Genomic DNA, 19,524 nt, shown 5'->3' with positions numbered 1-19,524 from the left:
CTATACATTGCTATTATACTCATCGCTACATTGATATACGTTGTATATATATGTTCAATGTAGTAGTGAATTATAAAGACTTACGGTAATGAAGATGGGCTCATCGAAGAGGTCTGACGGAGTCTCAAAGAAGTTCAGAAAGAAAGTCTGATAGAAATAAATAAAGGAAATATGTTTTAAGTTGTCACAACACAAATATTACCTAGCTTTACCTATAGTATGTTTATTAACTAGCTATAACAGCTTGTAACAGGTCATATGATGTTTTTTCACCTCATCAAACACTGGGTTGTTTCCTTTCCTGATGCGAGTCCTCTTGGACTGCCCACCAACAGTAATCTTGACGACCGGTTTGATGTTGATGCCCGGCAACTGTCGGCCTTCGATGACTCGAACGCGCACCTGAACATTTTCCAACAGAAACATGTATGAATCATATATTGATTAGATTTCGATTTTTAGAGTTTTATTTAGTCAATTGCACAGGGTCTCAAATGTAGTTGCTGTATACAGTGAAATACTTCAGCTCAGAGCTCCAACAGTGCAGGCACGAATGAAACAATAAATATACATGACCACAGGGGGAGCAGCAGAGGGAGCAGCACGGGGAGCAGCAGGGGGAGCAGCAGGGGGAGCAGCACGGGGAGCAGCAGGGGGAGCAGCAGGGGGAGCAGCAGGAGGAGCAGCAGGGGGAGCAGCACGGGGAGCAGCAGGGGGAGCAGCAGGGGGAGCAGCAGGGGGAGCAGCACGGGGAGCAGCATGGGGAGCAGCAGGGGGAGCAGCAGGGGGAGCAGCGCGGGGAGCAGCAGGGGGAGCAGCAGGGGGAGCAGCGCGGGGAGCAGCAGGGGGAGCAGCAGGGGGAGCAGCACGGGGAGCAGCAGCGGGGGGAGCAGCAGCGGGGGGAGCAGCAGTGGGGGGAGCAACAGGGGGAGCGGCAGGGGGAGTGGCAGGGGGAGCAGCAGGGGGAGCAGCAGGGGGAGAAGGTAGCTGACTAGTGGTGGCTATTCAGCAGTCTGATGGTCTGAGGGTTGAAGCTATTGGCCAGTCTGACAGTTTTAGCCATGATGCTCCTGTACTGCACGCATCTGAGTGACTGAAGCGGGGAGAACAGGCCGTGGCTAAGGTGGCCGAGGTCCCTGAGGATTTTCTTGGAATTCCTGCGACACCTGGTGTGGTAAACGTACTGGAGGACAGGCAGTGTGCACCCAATGGTAGAGCCTTGCAGGCCAGTGGAGTTACCGTGCCAAGCCGTGAGGAAGCCCAACAGTATGCTCTCGATGGTACTGCTGTAGAGCACTGTGAGGGCCCTCGGGGACAGGCCGAAATTCTTTAGCATCCTAAGGTTAAATAGTTGGGCCTTCTTCACCACGGTGTCCATGTTTGACCATTTCAGCTCTTCGGAGATGTGTATGCCGAGGAACTTGACGTTTTTTTACCGTCTCCACAGCAAGCCCCGTTGATGAGGATGGTTCCTCCTGAAGTCCACAATCAACTCCTTTGTTTTGACTGACGTTGAGGGAGAGGTTGTTTACCTGGTCACCACGCCATCAAAAGTGCCTACCTCCTCCCTGTAGGCTGTCTCGTTATTGTTGGTAATCAGGCCTACTACTGTGGTGTTGTCAGCGAAGTTGATGATGGAACTATGTGAGGCCGCACAGTCTTGGGCATACAGGGAATACAGGAGGGGACAGAGGATGCAACCTTGTGGGGCCCCCGTGTTGAGGATAAATGTGAAGGAGGTAATGTTGCCTACCTTCATCACCTGGGGTGGCCCGTCAGGAAGTCCAGGACCTAGTTGTATAGGGAGGAACCCAGTCCCAGGGCAGTGAGCTTTGTAGGTGAGCTTAGAGGTCACTATGGTATCGAAGACGATGCTGTAGTCGATGAACAGCGTCATCACATATGTATTCCTCTTGTCCAGGTGGGTGAGGGCAGTGTGCAGTGCAATGCCGAGGATCTGTCAGGGCGGTATGCGAGGTGATGTAATCTTTAACTAGCTTCTCGAAGCACTTCATGATGTCAGAAATGAATGCTACAGGCCGGTAGTCATTCAGTTCAGTTACTTTCCCTTTCTGGGGCACATGGATGATAGTGGACCTCTTGGGCAGGGGGATGATAGTGGACCTCTTGGGCAGGGGGATGATAGTGGACATCTGGGACAGGGGATGATAGTGGACATCTGGGGCAGGGGGATGATAGTGGACATCTGGGACAGGGGTATGATAGTGGACATTTTGGACAGAGGGATGATAGTGGACATCTGGGACAGGGGGATGATAGTGGACATTTTGGACACAGGGATGATAGTGGACATCTGGGGCAGGGGGATGATAGTGGACATCTGGGACAGGGTGATGATAGTGGACATCTGGGTGATGATAGTGGACATCTGGGACAGGGGGATGATAGTGGACATCTGGGACAGGGGGATGATAGTGGACATCAGGGGGATGATAGTGGACATCAGGGGGATGATAGTGGACATCTGGGACAGTGCGATGATAGTGGACATCTGGGACAGGGGGATGATAGTGGACATTTGGGGCAGGGGGATGATAGTGGACATCTGGGGCAGAGGGATGATAGTGGACATCTTGGACAGGGGGATGATAGTGGACATCTGGGACAGGGAGATGATAGTGGACATCTGGGACAGGGGGATGATAGTGGACATCTGGGGCACATGGATGATAGTGGACATCTGGGACAGGGGGATGATAGTGGACATCAGGGGGATGATAGTGGACATCTGGGGCAGGGGGATGATAGTGGACATCTGGGACAGGGAGGTGATAGTGGACATCTGGGGGATGATAGTGGACATCTTGGACAGGGGGATGACAGTGGACATCTGGGACAGGGAGATGATAGTGGACATCTTGGGGCAGGGGGATGATAGTGGTGGACATCTTGGACAGGGGGATGATAGTGGACATCTGGGGCAGAGGGATGATAGTGGACATCTGGGACAGGGGGATGATAGTGGACATCTGGGGGCAGGGGGATGATAGTGGACATCTTGGGCAAGGGGATGATAGTGGACATCAGGGGGATGATAGTGGACATCTTGGGCAGGGGGATGATAGTGGACATCTTGCACAGGGGGATGATAGTGGACATTTTGGGCAGAGGGATGATAGTGGACATTTTGGGCAGAGGGATGATAGTGGACATATTGGACAGGGGGATGATCGTGGACATCTGGGACAGGGGGATGATAGTGGACATCTTGGACAGGGGGATGAGAGTGGACATCTTGGACAGGGGGATGATAGTGGACATCTTGGGCAGGGGGACGATAGTGGACATCAGGGGGATGATAGTGGACATCAAGGGGATGATAGTGGACATCTGGGACAGGGGGTTGATAGTGGACATCTTGGGCAGGGTGATGATAGTGGACATCTGGGGCAGGGGGATGATAGTGGACATCTGGGGGATGATAGTGGACATCTGGGGCAGGGGGATGATAGTGGACATCTGGGGCAGGGGGATGATAGTGGACATCTGGGACAGAGGGATGATAGTGGACATCAGGGTGATGATAGTGGACATCTGGGACAGGGGGATGATAGTGGACATCAGGGGGATGATAGTGGACATTTTGGACAGGGGGATGATAGTGGACATCTTGGACAGGGGGATGATAGTGGACATATTGGACAGGGGGATGATAGTGGACATCTTGATGCCGGTGGGGATAATGCACTAACGAGCTAGAGAGAGATTGACAATGTCAGGAAACACAACAGCTATCTGGTCTGCACATTCTCTGAGGGTGCTGCCAGGAATGCCATCTGGGCCGACAGCCTCGCAAGGGTAAACACCTTTGAATGACTTATATACCTTCTATGTGGAGACCGTGAGTATGTAAGCCTGTCCTCAGGAGCTCTCCTCGGAGTCGTTTTGCTCGAAGTGTGAGGAAAAAGGTGTTTAGCTCGTCCGGTAGGTGTTTAGCTCGTCCGGTAGGTGTTTAGCTCGTCCGGTAGGTGTTTAGCTCGTCCGGTGGGTGTTTAGCTCGTCCGGTGGGTGTTTAGCTCGTCCGGTGGGTGTTTAGCTCGTCCGGTAGGTGTTTAGCTCGTCCGGTAGGTGTTTAGCTCGTCCGGTAGGTGTTTAGCTCGTCCGGTAGGTGTTTAGCTTGTCCGGTAGGGCGGTGTTGGTGTCCGCGACGTGACTAGCTTTCTTTTTTTTTTGTAATCCATGATCGTTAGAAGCCCCTGCCACATACATCTCATATCCGACCCGCTGAATTGCTCCTCCACTTTGTCCCTTTACTTGTGTCTCGCCATCTTGATTCATGTTTGACGGCTCAAAACAGTGGGAAATCAGCATTTATATCAATATATATCCTTTTGAGTTGATTGATACAGGTGTAGGATAGAAATCATACTATGTGTGTAAGTTACAAGGTGTTGCGCCACGACCACATAGTGGTGCTCTTTCTAAGGCCCATCTCTGACAGGTTTCATAGCTTTCTCTGATATATGGTCTAAATTAGATGATGAAGGCACCAGCTCAGAACCATAACAGATGTTCTTAGAACAATAACAGATGTTCTCAGAACCATAACAGATGTTCTCAGACCATGGCAGATGTTCTCAGAACCATACAGATGTTCTTAGAACCATAACAGATGTTCTTAGACCATAACAGATGTTCTTAGAACCATAACAGATGTTCTCAGAACCATAACAGATGTTCTCAGACCATGGCAGATGTTCTCAGAACCATACAGATGTTCTTAGAACCCTAACAGATGTTCTCAGAACCATAACAGATGTTCTCAGAATTGTAACAGATGTTCTTAGAACCATAACCAATGTTCTTAGACCATAACAGATGTTCTTAGAACCATAGCAGATGTTCTCAGAACCATAGCAGATGTTCTTAGAACCGTAACAGATGTTCTCAGAACCGTAACAGATGTTCTTAGAACCGTAACAGATGTTCTCAGAACCGTAACAGATGTTCTTAGAACCGTAACAGATGTTCTCAGAACCGTAACAGATGTTCTCAGAACCGTAACAGATGTTCTTAGAACCGTAACATATGTTCTTAGACCATAACAGATGTTCTCAGAACCATAACAGATGTTCTTAGAACCATAACAGATGTTCTCAGAACCATAACAGATGTTCTCAGAACCGTAACAGATGTTCTTAGAACCGTAACAGATGTTCTTAGAACCGTAACAGATGTTCACAGAACCGTAACAGATGTTCTCAGAACCGTAACAGATGTTCTCAGAACCGTAACATATGTTCTCAGAACCGTAACATATGTTCTTAGACCATAACAGATGTTCTCAGAACCATTACAGATGTTCTCAGAACCATAACAGATGTTCTCAGAACCGTAACAGATGTTCTCAGAACCGTAACAGATGTTCTCAGAAACGTAACATATGTTATTAGACCATAACAGATGTTCTCAGACCAACTTGTTCTCAGAAATCAAAGCAAATCGAAGTTTATTCGTCACGTAGCCAGTTTACAGCAGGTGCACATGGTGCAGTGAAAGAGCTTTGTGCTAGCCTCCTAAACAACGCAGTAAAACATCAATATCAGAGAGGTTTTAAAATACAGAGAGGAGGCTGGGGGATTTAGATAGATATGTCCTCATTAAATTGTGTTTTTAAACTAAAGAAATATGTAGTTGTACGTACACACACACACACACACACACACACACACCTGCAGGTCCTGTGGTTTGTTTGGGAGCGGTGCCTTGTTACCCTGCTGCCTCTTCTTTCTCTTCACTCCAGGGGTGTAGTTAGGGGGGGCCCGTTTAGGGGTCTGGGCTGGCAGGGGTAACATGATGACACATACACAGAGTTGAAAACAAATCACACAAAAGACAAACTATGTAAAAAAAAATAAAAAATACAGAAACTTCATACTGCAATTTCAGGAGCTGGCTGGCTTGTTAGGGGTCAGGGGTCAGGGGTCAGGACTCCGGAGGAAGGGGTGGTTACCTGTGGGGGTCTCTTGGCCGCCCTGGCCCCCCTGATGGGGCCCCTGGTGACTCCCGGTGTCTGGGTCATCTGTCTGCTCCATCATCAACATGCTCTCTGTGTCCTCCTCACCCATGGTGTCCAACGAGAAGACTGGAGTGGACACACACATACAGTACAACCCTCGTCATTACAGTGTGAGTGAGTGAGCGAGTGAGCGAGTGAGCGAGTGAGCGAGTGAGCGAGTGAGCGAGTGAGCGAGTGAGCGAGTGAGTGAGTGAGTGAGTGAGTGAGAGAGAGTGAGTGAGTGAGAGTGAGAGAGAGAAAGAGAGAGAGACCAAAACAGCACAGAAGAATACCAGAAAGCAACCTGGAATCAAAATATCCAAACACTCTTAGATAACTATCTATCTAAACCAATCAACCTGCACATGTACTCTACTGTATGCTTACTGTTATTGTTGAATGTATGGTTATTTTGACACTTGGTTATTGTTGTTACTGTTGTCCCGCTGACAATTTTGATTCTCATTTTTATTTATTTTTATATAGTAAATATCCAAAATAAGCTTTGTCAATATGTACATTGTTACGTCATGCCAATAAAGCAAATTGAATTGAAATTGAGAGAGAGAGACAGAGAGGGAGAGAGACAGAGAGAGAGAGGGAGAGAGACAGAGAGAGGGAGGGGGAGAAAGACAGAGAGAGAGACAGAGAGAGAGATGAGAGAGACAGACAGGGAAAGAGAGAGAGGGAGAGAGAGAGGGAGAGAGAGACGGAGAGAGACGGAGAGAGAGAGAGAGAGGCAGAGAGACAGAGAGAGAGGCAGAGAGACAGAGAGAGAGGCAGAGAGACAGAGAGAGAGGCAGAGAGACAGAGAGAGAGGCAGAGAGACAGAGAGAGAGGCAGAGAGACAGAGAGAGAGACAGAGAGAGAGACATAGAGAGAGACAGAGAGAGAGACAGAGAGGCAGACAGAGAGAGACAGAGAGGCAGACAGACAGAGACAGAGAGACAGAGAGACAGAGAGACAGAGAGACAGAGAGACAGAGAGAGAGAGACAGAGAGAGACAGAGAGACAGAGAGACAGAGAGACAGAGAGAGAGAGAGAGAGAGGGAGAGAGACAGAGAGGGAGAGAGACAGAGAGAGAGAGGGAGAGAAACAGAGAGAGAGACAGAGAGAGAGGCAGAGAGACAGAGAGAGAGACAGAGAGAGAGACAGAGAGAGAGACAGAGAGAGAGACAGAGAGGCAGACAGAGAGAGACAGCGAGGCAGACAGACGGAGACAGAGAGACAGACAGAGAGACAGGGAGAGAGAGAGAGAGAGAGAGAGAGAGAGAGACAGAGAGAGACAGAGAGAGAGACAGAGAGAGAGAGAGAGGCAGAGAGACAGAGAGAGAGGCAGAGAGACAGAGAGAGAGGCAGAGAGACAGAGAGAGAGACAGAGAGAGAGGCAGAGAGACAGAGAGAGAGACAGAGAGACAGAGAAAGAGACAGAGAGAGAGGCAGAGAGACAGAGAGAGAGACAGAGAGAGAGACAGAGAGAGAGACAGAGAGAGAGACAGAGAGGCAGACAGGAGAGACAGAGAGGCAGACAGACAGAGACAGAGAGACAGAGAGACAGAGAGAGAGACAGGGAGAGACAGAGAGAGAGACAGAGAGAGAGAGAGACAGAGAGACAGAGAGACAGAGAGAGAGAGAGAGAGAGGGAGAGAGACAGAGAGAGAGAGGGAGAGAGACAGAGAGAGAGGGAGAGAGACAGAGAGAGAGGGAGAGAGACAGAGAGAGAGAGGGAGAGAGACAGAGAGAGAGAGAGAGAGAGAGAGAGACAGAGAGAATTGAGAGAGACAGAGAGACAGAGAGAATTGAGAGAGAGAGACAGAGAGAGAGAGAGAGAGAGAAAGAGAGAATTGAGAGAGAGAGACATTGTTTTTTTTAAGTTATTTTTTTTAACCTTTATTTAACTTGGCAAGTCAGTTAAGAACAAATTCTTATTTACAATGACGGCCTACCAAAAGGCAAAAGGCCTCCTGCGGGGATGGGGGCTGTGATTAAAAATGAAAAAAAATGAAAAAAAATATATAGTACAAACAAAGCACACATCACGACAACACAACACTACATAAAGAGATAGCTAAGACAACCACACAGACTAGGACTGTTTTGGGCTAGGTTTGATATGAGAGCTCTACTGGTATCTGGAGACTTTTTTGGAGATGTCTTATACCTGTGACAGTGTCCAGCTCCACAGGTTTCTCCCGGGCCTCTGGCTGAGGAGGAGGCTGGAAGAAAGGAGTCATCCCTGGGGGAGGGATGTAGGAAACCTGCAGGCTCAGTGTGGCCTAGTGGAGGAAACAGGTCAAAGATGATTTACTAAACAGAGACAGACATGTACACAACAAAACTATTCTCTTGCTTTTGTTGGAGGTTCATATCTGAAAAATCACTTCCAGGTAGGAAATATATCTGATATTACCAGTATTATATTCAGGATCTATCCTAATAGTTATTTCATCTTCTAATAATATTTTAGCAGGAATCTTTTTGTGAATGATCTCCACAGAACATCTTGATTTGGTCTGTGAGTGAACAGAATCATATGAATGGTTTGATTTTCAGGGGGCGGTGTTGGGAGCAGGGCCCTCTTGTTGTGTCCTAAATGACACACTATTTAGGGCACTACTGTTGACCAGGGTAGTGGACTACTGTAGACCAGGGTCTATAGGGTAGTGGACTACTGTTGACCAGGGTAGTGGACTACTGTAGACCAGGGTCTATAGGGTAGTGGACTACTGTTGACCAGGGTAGTGGACTACTGTAGACCAGGGTAGTGGACTACTATTGACCAGGGTAGTGGACTACTGTTGACCAGGGTAGTGGACTACTGTTGACCAGGGTAGTGGACTACTGTTAACCAGGGTAGTGGACTACTGTTGACCAGGGTAGTGGACTACTATTGACCAGGGTAGTGGACTACTATTGACCAGGGTCTATAGGGTAGTGGACTACTGTTGACCAGGGTCTATAGGGTAGTGGACTACTGTTGACCAGGGTAGTGGACTACTATTGACCAGGGTCTATAGGGTAGTGGACTACTGTTGACCAGGGTCTATAGGGTAGTGGACTACTGTTGACCAGGGTCTATAGGGTAGTGGACTACTGTTGACCAGGGTCTATAGGGTAGTGGACTACTGTTGACCAGGGTCTATAGGGTAGTGGACTACTGTTGACCAGGGTCTATAGGGTAGTGGACTACTGTTGACCAGGGTCTATAGGGTAGTGGACTACTGTTGACCAGGGTCTATAGGGAATCGGTTGCCATTTGAGACAGAAGAGAGGGTTCCTGAGGGTGTTTGTGAAACTGTCTGTCTGTCTGTCTGTCTGTCTGTCTGTCTGTCTGTCTGTCTGTCTGTCTGTCTGTCTGTCTGTCTGTCTGTCTGTCTGTCTGTCTGTCTGTCTGTCTGTCTGTCTGTCTGTCTCTGTCTCTGTCTCTGTCTCTGTTTCTGTCTCTGTCTCTGTGCCTGTCTCTGTGTCTGTCTGTGCCTGGGGGCTGTACCTGGACACACACACAGACACACAGACACACAGACACACAGACAGACAGACAGACAGACAGACAGACAGACAGACAGACAGACAGACAGACAGACACACAGACACACAGACAGACAGACAGACAGACAGACAGACAGACAGACAGACAGACAGACAGACAGACAGGTTTTCCTGAGGAAGTGAGCTATTCTGAGAGAGGTGCTACAGAGAAGGAAGAAAAACACCTTTTTGGCTGGTACACACATACACACCCGGGCAGAAAATAGTTTGCCATTGTTTTCTCGAGAAGAACACTCGAAATAAAGCCAAGAACACTGACTTACTGATAAAATATGTCCGCCACTAAATAAAGGTAATGTTGGTTGAATTCATTCTGTGCGAATGATATAGACCAGTGGTTCCCACACCTATTATAGTCCCGTACCCCTTCAAACATTCACCCTCCTGCTGTACCCCTTCAAACATTCACCCCCCTGCTGTACCCCTTCAAACATTCACCCTCCTGCTGTACCCCTTCAAACATTCACCCCCCTGCTGTACCCCTTCAAACATTCCCCCTCCAGCTGTACCCCTTCAAACATTCACCCTCCTGCTGTACCCCTTCAAACATTCACCCTCCTGCTGTACCCCTTCAAACATTCACCCTCCTGCTGTACCCCTTCAAACATTCACCCTCCTGCTGTACCCCTTCAAACATTCACCCTCCTGCTGTACCCCTTCAAACATTCACCCTCCTGCTGTACCCCTTCAAACATTCACCCCCCTGCTGTACCCCTTCAAACATTCACCCTCCTGCTGTACCCCTTCAAACATTCACCCTCCAGCTGTACCCCTTCAAACATTCACCCCCCTGCTGTACCCCTTCAAACATTCACCCCCCTGCTGTACCCCTTCAAACATTCACCCTCCTGCTGTACCCCTTCAAACATTCACCCCCCTGCTGTACCCCTTCAAACATTCACCCTCCTGCTGTACCCCTTCAAACATTCACCCTCCAGCTGTACCCCTTCAAACATTCACCCCCCTGCTGTACCCCTTCAAACATTCACCCTCCTGCTGTACCCCTTCAAACATTCACCCTCCTGCTGTACCCCTTCAAACATTCACCCTCCTGCTGTACCCCTTCAAACATTCACCCCCCTGCTGTACCCCTTCAAACATTCACCCTCCTGCTGTACCCCTTCAAACATTCACCCTCCTGCTGTACCCCTTCAAACATTCACCCTCCTGCTGTACCCCTTCAAACATTCACCCTCCTGCCGTACCCCCTCTAGCACCAGGGTCAGCACACTCTCAAATGTTTTTTGTTGTTGTTATTGCCATCATTGTAAGCCTGCCACACACACTATACGATACATTTATTAAATGTAAGAACGAGTGTGAGTTTTTGTCACAACCCGGCTCGTGGGAAGTGACAAAGAGCTCAGATAGGACCAGGGCACAAATAATAACATAATAATAATCAATAATCTAGCTCTTTATTTAGCCATCTGACATATAAAACCTTATTCGTTCATCAAAAATGGTGAATAATTCCCCACAGGTTAATGAGAAGGGTGTGCTTGAAAGGATGCACATAACTCTGCAATGTTGGGTTGTATTGGAGAGAGTCTGTCTTAAATCATTTTCCACACACAGTCTGTGCCTGTATTTAGTTTTCATGCTAGTGAGGGCCGAGAATCCACTCTCACATAGGGACATGGTTGCAAAGGGCATCAGTGTCTTAACAGCGCGATTTGCCAAGGCAGGATACTCTGAGCTCAGCCCAATCCAGAAATCTGGCAGTGGCTTCTGATTAAATTCCATTTTCACAGAACCGCTTGTTGCAATTTAATGAGCCTCTCTTGTTCAGATATCGGTAAGTCGGGAGGCAGGGCATGAAAGGGATAACGAATCCAGTTGTTTGTGTCATCTGTTTTGGGAAAGTACCAGTGTAATTGCTCACCCAACTCACTCAGGTGCTTCGCTATATCACATTTGACATTGTCCGTAAACGTGAGTTAATTTGCACACAAAAAAAATTCCTAAAATGATGGAAAGACCTGTGTGTTGTCCTTGTTAATGCAAACAGAGAAAAGCTCCAACTTCTTAATCAGAGCCTCAATTTTGTCCCGCACATTGAATATAGTTGCGGAGAATCCCTGTAATCCTAGATTCAGATCATTCAGGCGAGAAATAACATCACCCAGATAGGCCAGTCGTGTGAGAAACTCGTCATCATGCAAGCGGTCAGACAAGTGAAAATGATGGTCAGTAAAGAAAACTTTAAGCTCGTCTCTCAATTTAAAAAAAAAAACGTGTCAATACTTTCCCCATTTTTTAGATTCTCATACAAAAAGAAGACATCTATCTATGTCTATTTCTATTTGGCGTACCCCCGATGGCATTGCGATTACCGCTGGGTCAGTTGTACAACTAAATGCATTCGACTGAAATGTGTCTTCCGCATTTAACCCAACCCCTCTGAATCATAAAGGTGTGTGTTTATACGATGAAACGTACAGGAAATGGCTGTTTTGGGTTAATGAAATTAACAGCAAGTAGAAACGTTCCAAACATAAGAACGTTACGTTTCATCTGCAGTATGACCCAGGCGGTCAAATCAAATCAAATGTTATTAGTCGCGTACACATATTTTGCAGGTGCAGCAAAATGCTTGTGTGTGTGTGTGTGTGTGTGTGTGTGTGTGTGTGTGTGTGTGTGTGTGTGTGTGTGTGTGTGTGTGTGTGTGTGTGTGTTGTGTGTGTGTGTGTGTGTGTGTGTGTGTGTGTGTGCGTGTGTGACTGCGTGTGTGTGTGTGTGACTGCGTGTGTGTGTGTGTGTGTGTGTGTGTGTGTGTGTGTGTGTGTGTGTGTGTGTGTGTGTGTGTGTGTGTGTGTGTGTGTGTGTGTGTGTGTGTGTGTGTGTGTGCGTGTCTCACCCCAGTATTGTTCCTCTTGGTGTCCAGTAGGGACACAGTGAAGCTAGCAGCCAGGTTAGGGGAGTTGAGGATATCCCTGAGAGCCACTCTACTCTCCCCCAAGAACCTAGCAACAGAGAGAATATACACTGGTTAGTAGTGAACACAGACACACAGACACAGACACAGACACAGACACAGACACAGAGACAGAGACAGAGACAGAGACAGAGACAGACAGAGAGACAGAGAGACAGACAGACAGACAGACAGACAGACAGACAGACAGACAGACAGACAGACAGACAGACAGACAGACAGACAGACAGACAGACAGAGACAGACGAGGAGTGGAACAGAGGGAAGGCAGAGCAGTAGAATACAGGATATGAGTCAGCCACTTCCCTGTCTCACCTGTACTCACACAGACACAGCTGAGGACAGTATAGCAAACATTACATCAGCCATCCATTTCCCCTCTCTCATCTGTAACCACAGTCAACAGCTACACAGAGAATATAGATCCATAAAGAGGCTAGCTGGAAATCCCAGAGGGTAGCTGTCTATTCAGCTATTCAGTTATTCAATAGCCATTAGCGATCCTAGTGGCCAGTGATATGGAGACAGGGAAGCAATGCTAATGCACTAAGAATGTGAGAATGAGAGAATGCTAAAATGCTAGAATGTTAAAATCTTAAAATGCTAGAATGTTAGAATGCTAGAATGTTAGAATGTGAGAATGTGAGAATGCTAGAATGTTAGAATGTTAGAATGTTAGAACGTGAGAATGCTAGAATGTTAGAATGCTAAAATGTTAGAACGCTAGAATTTTAGAACATTAGAATGTTAGAATGTTAAAATGCTAGAATGTTACAATGCTAGAATGTTAGAATTTTAGAATGTTAGAGTGCTAGAATGTGAGAATATGAGAATTCTAGAACGCTAGAATGTTTGAATGCTAGAATTTTAGAATGTGAGAATGCTAGAATGTTAGAATGTGAGAATGCTAGAATGTTAGAATGTTAGATTGTGAAAATGCTAGTATGTGAGAATGTGAGAATGCTAGAATGTTAGAATGCTAGAATGCAAAAATGCTAGAATGTTAGAATGATAGAATGTTAGAATGATAGAATGTTAGAATGCTAGAATGTGAGAATGTGAGAACATTAGAATGCTAGAATGTTAAAATGTTAAAATGCTAGAATGTTAGAATGCTAGAATGTTAGAATGTGAGAATGTGAGAATGCTAGAATGTTAGAATGTTAGAATGTTAGAACGTGAGAATGCTAGAATGTTAGAATGCTAAAATGTTAGAACGCTAGAATTTTAGAACATTAGAATGTTAGAATGTTAAAATGCTAGAATGTTACAATGCTAGAATGTTAGAATTTTAGAATGTTAGAGTGCTAGAATGTGAGAATATGAGAATTCTAGAACGCTAGAATGTTTGAATGCTAGAATTTTAGAATGTGAGAATGCTAGAATGTTAGAATGTGAGAATGCTAGAATGTTAGAATGTTAGATTGTGAAAATGCTAGTATGTGAGAATGTGAGAATGCTAGAATGTTAGAATGCTAGAATGCAAAAATGCTAGAATGTTAGAATGATAGAATGTTAAAATGCTAGAATGTGAGAATGTGAGAACATTAGAATGCTAGAATGTTAGAATGTGAGAATGCTAGAATGTTAGAATGTTAGAATGTGAGAATGCTATAATGTGAGAATGTTAGAATGTGAGAATGTGAGAATGCTAGAATGTTAGAGTGCTAGAATGTTAGAGTGTGAGAATGTTAGAGTGTGAGAATGCTAGAATTCTAGAACGTTAGAACGCTAGACTGTTAGAATGCTAGAACGTTAGAATTTTGAGAATGCTTGAATGTTAGAATGCTAGAATGTGAGAATGCTGGAATGTTAGAATGTGAGAATGCTAGAATTCTAGAACGCTAGAATGTTAGAATGTGAGAATATTAGAATGTTAGAATGCTAGAATATTAGAATGTTAGAATGCTAGAATTTTAGAACACTAGAATGTTAGAATGTGAGAATGTTAGAATGCTGGAGTGTGAGAATGCTAGAATGTTAGAATGTTAGAATGCTCGAATGTTAGAATGCTAGAATGTTAGAATGTTAAAATGCTAGAATGTAAGAATGTGAGAATGCAAGAATGCTAGAATGTTAGAATGCTAGAATGTTAGAATGTGAGAATGTGAGAATGCTAGAATGTTAGAGTGCTAGAATGTTAGATTGTGAGAATGTTAGAGTGTGAGAATGCTAGAATTCTAGAACGTTAGAACGCTAGACTGTTAGAATGCTAGAACGTTAGAATTTTGAGAATGCTTGAATGTTAGAATGCTAGAATGTGAGAATGCTGGAATGTTAGAATGTGAGAATGCTAGAATGTTAAAATGCTAGAATGTTAAAATGCTAGAATGTTAGAATGTGAGAATGCTAGAATTCTAGAACGCTAGAATGTTAGAATGCTAGAATGTGAGAATGTTAGAATGTTAGAATGCTAGAATATTAGAATGTTAGAATGCTAGAATTTTAGAACGCTACAATGTTAGAATGTGAGAATGTTAGAATGCTGGAGTGTGAGAATGTGAGAATGCTAGAATGTTAGAATGTTAGAATGCTCGAATGTTAGAATGCTAGAATGTTAGAATGTTAGAATGTTAGAATGCTAGAATGCTAGAATGCTAGAATGTGAGCATGCTAGAATGTTAGAATGTGAGAATGCTAGAATTCTAGAACGCTAGAATGCTAGAATGTGAGAATGTTAGAATGTTAGAATATTAGAATGTTAGAATGCTAGAATTTTAGAACGCTAGAATGTTAGAATGTTAGAATGCTGGAGTGTGAGAATGTGAGAATGCTAGAATATTAGAATGTTAGAATGCTCGAATGTTAGTATGCTAGAATGTTAGAATGTTAGAATGCTAGAATGTGAGAATGCTAGAATGCTAGAATGCTAGAATGTGAGCATGCTAGAATGTTAGAATGTGAGAATGCTAGAATTCTAGAACGCTAGAATGCTAGATTGTGAGAATGTTAGAATGTTAGAATATTAGAATGTTAGAATGCTAGAATTTTAGAATGCTAGAATGTTAGAATGTGAGAATGTTAGAATGCTAGAGTGTGAGAATGTGAGAATGCTAGAATGTGAGAATGCTAGAATGTTAGAATGCTCGAATGTTAGAATGATAGAATGTTAGAATGCTAGAATGTGAGCATGCTAGAATGTTAGAATGTTAAAATGTGAGAGTGTGAGAATGCTAGAATGTTGGAATGTTAGAATGTGAGAGTGTGAGAATGCTAGAATGTTAGACTGTTAGAATGCTAGAATGTTAGAATGCGAGAGTGTGAGAATGCTAGAATGTTAGAATGCTCCTGGCATTCTCTCATGCCTGGTGTTATTCCAACCTACTCCAACCTATTCCAACCTGTCCAATAGCTGGGCGCTATTGTCTAGACTCCTTAAGACCTATGTTGACTTGGGCCCTATTGTCCAAAACTTTAAGGCAGCAGGGAAGCTAATCAGCTATTCAGTAGCTATTAACAAGCATTGTCTTGGAGACGATCCTAACACTGCCATAATGTTCCCGGGAAGACAATGGAAACCTGACTAGTGATTGGAACCCCGATCGACATTCTAACGGTACACCTGGGGATTCGGACAAAAACAATGCGTCCTGGGAGTGTTCCATCGTTAGCAATTTCCTTAGAGAACATGTTCATTAATGAATTCACACCAGCAGTAAACAGGTTACGGGTTGTTAAGTAAAACAATCACCCAACAACAACATCAACAATATGGGGCATAGAGAAGTGGATACCATGGCTCTGTTACCTACTTCAACCGAAACCCTTGAAGTGTTTATAGATCAAGAGGACTGAATAAATGTAAGCAATATGGCAATAATACTACATTGCTGACACCTATCCAGCAACGTCAGATCTGTGAAGGAATCAAGAGATGGTATCAAGCACAACGTTACCCACGAAGGCACCTTAACTGCTATTGGCAGAGCCACCGTACAGACCAGGAAGTGTTACCATGACGAGTAAACAGGAAGTCCCATGTTTACGTGACTCCTCCCTCTCTCTGGCTGCGTTGCCCCTGATAACAAGGTCACATTCCGTAGATTCCGCAGCTCGAACTTCATTGTGATCTCTAATTGTTTTTACCATCTTAGAATCCTGGGCCCAAGCATAAAGCTTTAGCTCAGCGGGCTAACACAGCCTTGCAACAGGAGATCCTGGGTTCGAACCTGGTCAGTGACAATTACATGTAACTAGTCATACACTGTATCATGGTCACTAGCATGGTCTCAAATCTGTTCATAATGTATTGAACACTCCTATGGTCATCTGTCACACCAAACAGATCTGCCCCTCTCTGGAATTCTCTTAGCTTGTCCGTTTATTAGAATGTACCAACAAACAAACCAAAAACGTCAGAAGGGAAGTTCCTCAGAGAGACTAACCCCCCCCCCCCCCCCCCCCAACCCCGTCTCTGAGTGGAATAGACCAGTCAATCCTCCCTTCTGTCCAATATCACAATGGAGCATTCCTTCTGTGTTTTTCTGCTGTTATCAGGAGGAATGATCAATCACTATGAAAGCGAACGATAACTTCTCAACTCTCACACACACACACACACACACACACACACACACACACACACACACACACACACACACACACACACACACACACACACTTTCCCAATGCTGTCTATTCTGGGAACTGAGGAAACTTTCATGATGCTGTCTATTCTGGGAACTGAGGAAACTTTCCTGATGCTGTCTATTCTGGGAACTGAGGAAACCTTCATGATGCTGTCTATTCTGGGAACTGAGGAAACTTTCCTGATGCTGTCTATTCTGGGAACTGAGGAAACTTTCCTGATGCTGTCTATTCTGGGAACTGAGGAAACTTTCCTGATGCTGTCTATTCAGGGAACTGGGGAAACTTTCCTGATGCTGTCTATTCAGGGAACTGGGGAAACTTTCCTGATGCTGTCTATTCTGGGAACTGAGGAAACTTTCCTGATGCTGTCTATTCTGGGAACTGAAGAAACTTTCCTGATGCTGTCTATTCTGGGAACTGAGGAAACTTTCCTGATGCTGTCCTTTCTGGGAACTGAGGAAACTTTACTGATGCTGTCCTTTCTGGGAACTGAGGAAACTTTCTTGATGCTGTCCTTTCTGGGAACTGAGGAAACTTTCCTGATGCTGTCTATTCTGGGAACTGAGGAAACTTTCCTGATGCTGTCTATTCTGGGAACTGAGGAAACTTTCCTGTTTATTCTGGGAACTGAGGAAACATTCCTGATGCTGTCTATTCTGGGAACTGAGGAAACTTTCCTGATGCTGTCCTTTCTGCGAACTGAGGAAACTTTCCTAATGCTGTCTATTCTGCGAACTGAGGAAACTTTCCTGATGCTGTCTATTCTGGGAACTGAGGAAACTTTCCTGTTTATTCTGGGAACTGAGGAAACATTCCTGATGCTGTCTATTCTGGGAACTGAGGAAACTTTCCTGATGCTGTCTATTCTGCGAACTGAGGAAACTTTCCTGATGCTGTCTATTCTGGGAACTGAGGAAACTTTCCTGATGCTGTCTATTCTGCGAACTGAGGAAACTTTCCTGATGCTGTCTATTCTGGGAACTGAGGAAACTTTCCTGATGCTGTCCTTTCTGGGAACTGAGGAAGGATTTGTATTATGTGAAGTGGTGATATACAGGGCATTCGGAAAGTATTCAGACCCCTTGACTTTTTCCACATTTTGTTACGTTACAGGCTTATTCTAAAAAAAAAAAAACATGTTTTAAACTTAGTCATCTATCTCCACACAATACCCCATAATGACATCACAATACCCCATAATGACATCACAATACACCATAATGACATCACAATACCCCATAATGACATCACAATACCCCATAATGACATCACAATACCCCATAATGACAAAGTAAAAACAGGTTTTTATACATTTTTACAGATGTATTATAAATTAAATATCACATTTACATAAGTATTCAGACCATTTACTCAGTACTTTGTTGAAGCACCTTTGGCAGCGATTACAGCCTCAAGTCTTCTTGGGTATGATGCTACAAGCTTGGCACACCTGTATTTGGGGAGTTTCTCCCATTCTTCTCTGCAGATCCTCTCAAGCTCTGTCAGGTTGGATGGGGAGCGTCGCTGCACCGCTATTTTCAGGTCTCTCCAGAGATGTTCGATCGGTTTCAAGTCTGGGCTCTGGCTGGGCCACTCAAGGACATTCAGAGACTTGTCCCGAAGCCCCTCCTGTGTTGTCTTGGCTGTGTGCTTAGGGCTTTTGTCCTGTTGGAAGGTGAACCTTCGCCCCAGTCTGATCCTGACTAGTCTCCCAGTCCCTGCCGCTGAACAACATCCCCACAACATGATGCTGCCACCACCATGCTCCACCGTAGAGAGGGTGCCAGGTCTCCTCCAGACGTGACGCTTGGCATTCAGGCCAAAGAGTTCAATCTTGGTTTCATCAGACCAGAGAATCTTGTTTCTCAGCAGTCAGAGTCTTTAGGTGCCTTTTGGCAAACTCCAAGCAGGCTGTTATGTGCCTTTTACTGAGGAGTGGCTTCCGTCTGGCCACTCTACCATAAAGGCCTGATTGGTAGAGTGCTGCAGAGATGGTTGTCCTTCTGGAAGGTTCTCCCATCTCCACAGAGGAACTCTGGAGCTCTGTCAGAGTGACCAACAGGTTCTTGGTCACCTCCTTGACCAAGGCCCTTCTCCCCTGATTGCTCAGTTTGGCCGGGCGGCCAGCTCTAGGAAGAGTCTTGGTGGTTCCAAACTTCTTCCATTTAAGAATGATGGAGGCCACTGTGTTCTTGGGGACCTTTAATGCTGCATACATTTTTTGGTACCCTTCCCCAGATCTGTGACTCAACACAATCCTGTCTCGGATCTCTACGGACAATTCTTTCGACCTCATGGCTTGGTTTTTGCTCTGACATTCATTGTCAACTGTGGGACCTTATATAGACAGGTGCCTTTCCAAATCATGTCCAATCAATAGAATTTACCGCAGGTGGACTCCAATCAAGTTGTAGAAACATCTCATGGA

At 45.3% G+C, this 19,524-nt stretch overlaps 1 protein-coding gene across 1 annotated transcript in view; it reads right to left on the bottom strand.

Annotated features, from left to right (window-relative positions):
* Nucleotides 1-84: 84 nt before the first annotated feature.
* The window catches only part of LOC115183224 (dysferlin), a gene marked incomplete at its 3' end in the record, with an annotated part of 33,502 nt that continues 14,062 nt past the window's right edge, over nt 85-19,524 (bottom strand). Inside the window, 6 exon segments of the mRNA XM_029744560.1 lie at nt 85-147; nt 274-402; nt 5,694-5,800; nt 5,975-6,106; nt 8,181-8,295; nt 12,429-12,534. Of these exon segments, the coding sequence (XP_029600420.1) occupies nt 85-147; nt 274-402; nt 5,694-5,800; nt 5,975-6,106; nt 8,181-8,295; nt 12,429-12,534 (652 nt within the window).

The sequence above is a fragment of the Salmo trutta genome, unplaced genomic scaffold (assembly GCF_901001165.1).
Source record: "Salmo trutta unplaced genomic scaffold, fSalTru1.1, whole genome shotgun sequence".
Classification (NCBI taxonomy): domain Eukaryota; kingdom Metazoa; phylum Chordata; class Actinopteri; order Salmoniformes; family Salmonidae; genus Salmo; species Salmo trutta.
Note: the sequence above shows the minus strand (reverse complement) of the source record. Positions and strands in the feature narration are given on the sequence as shown.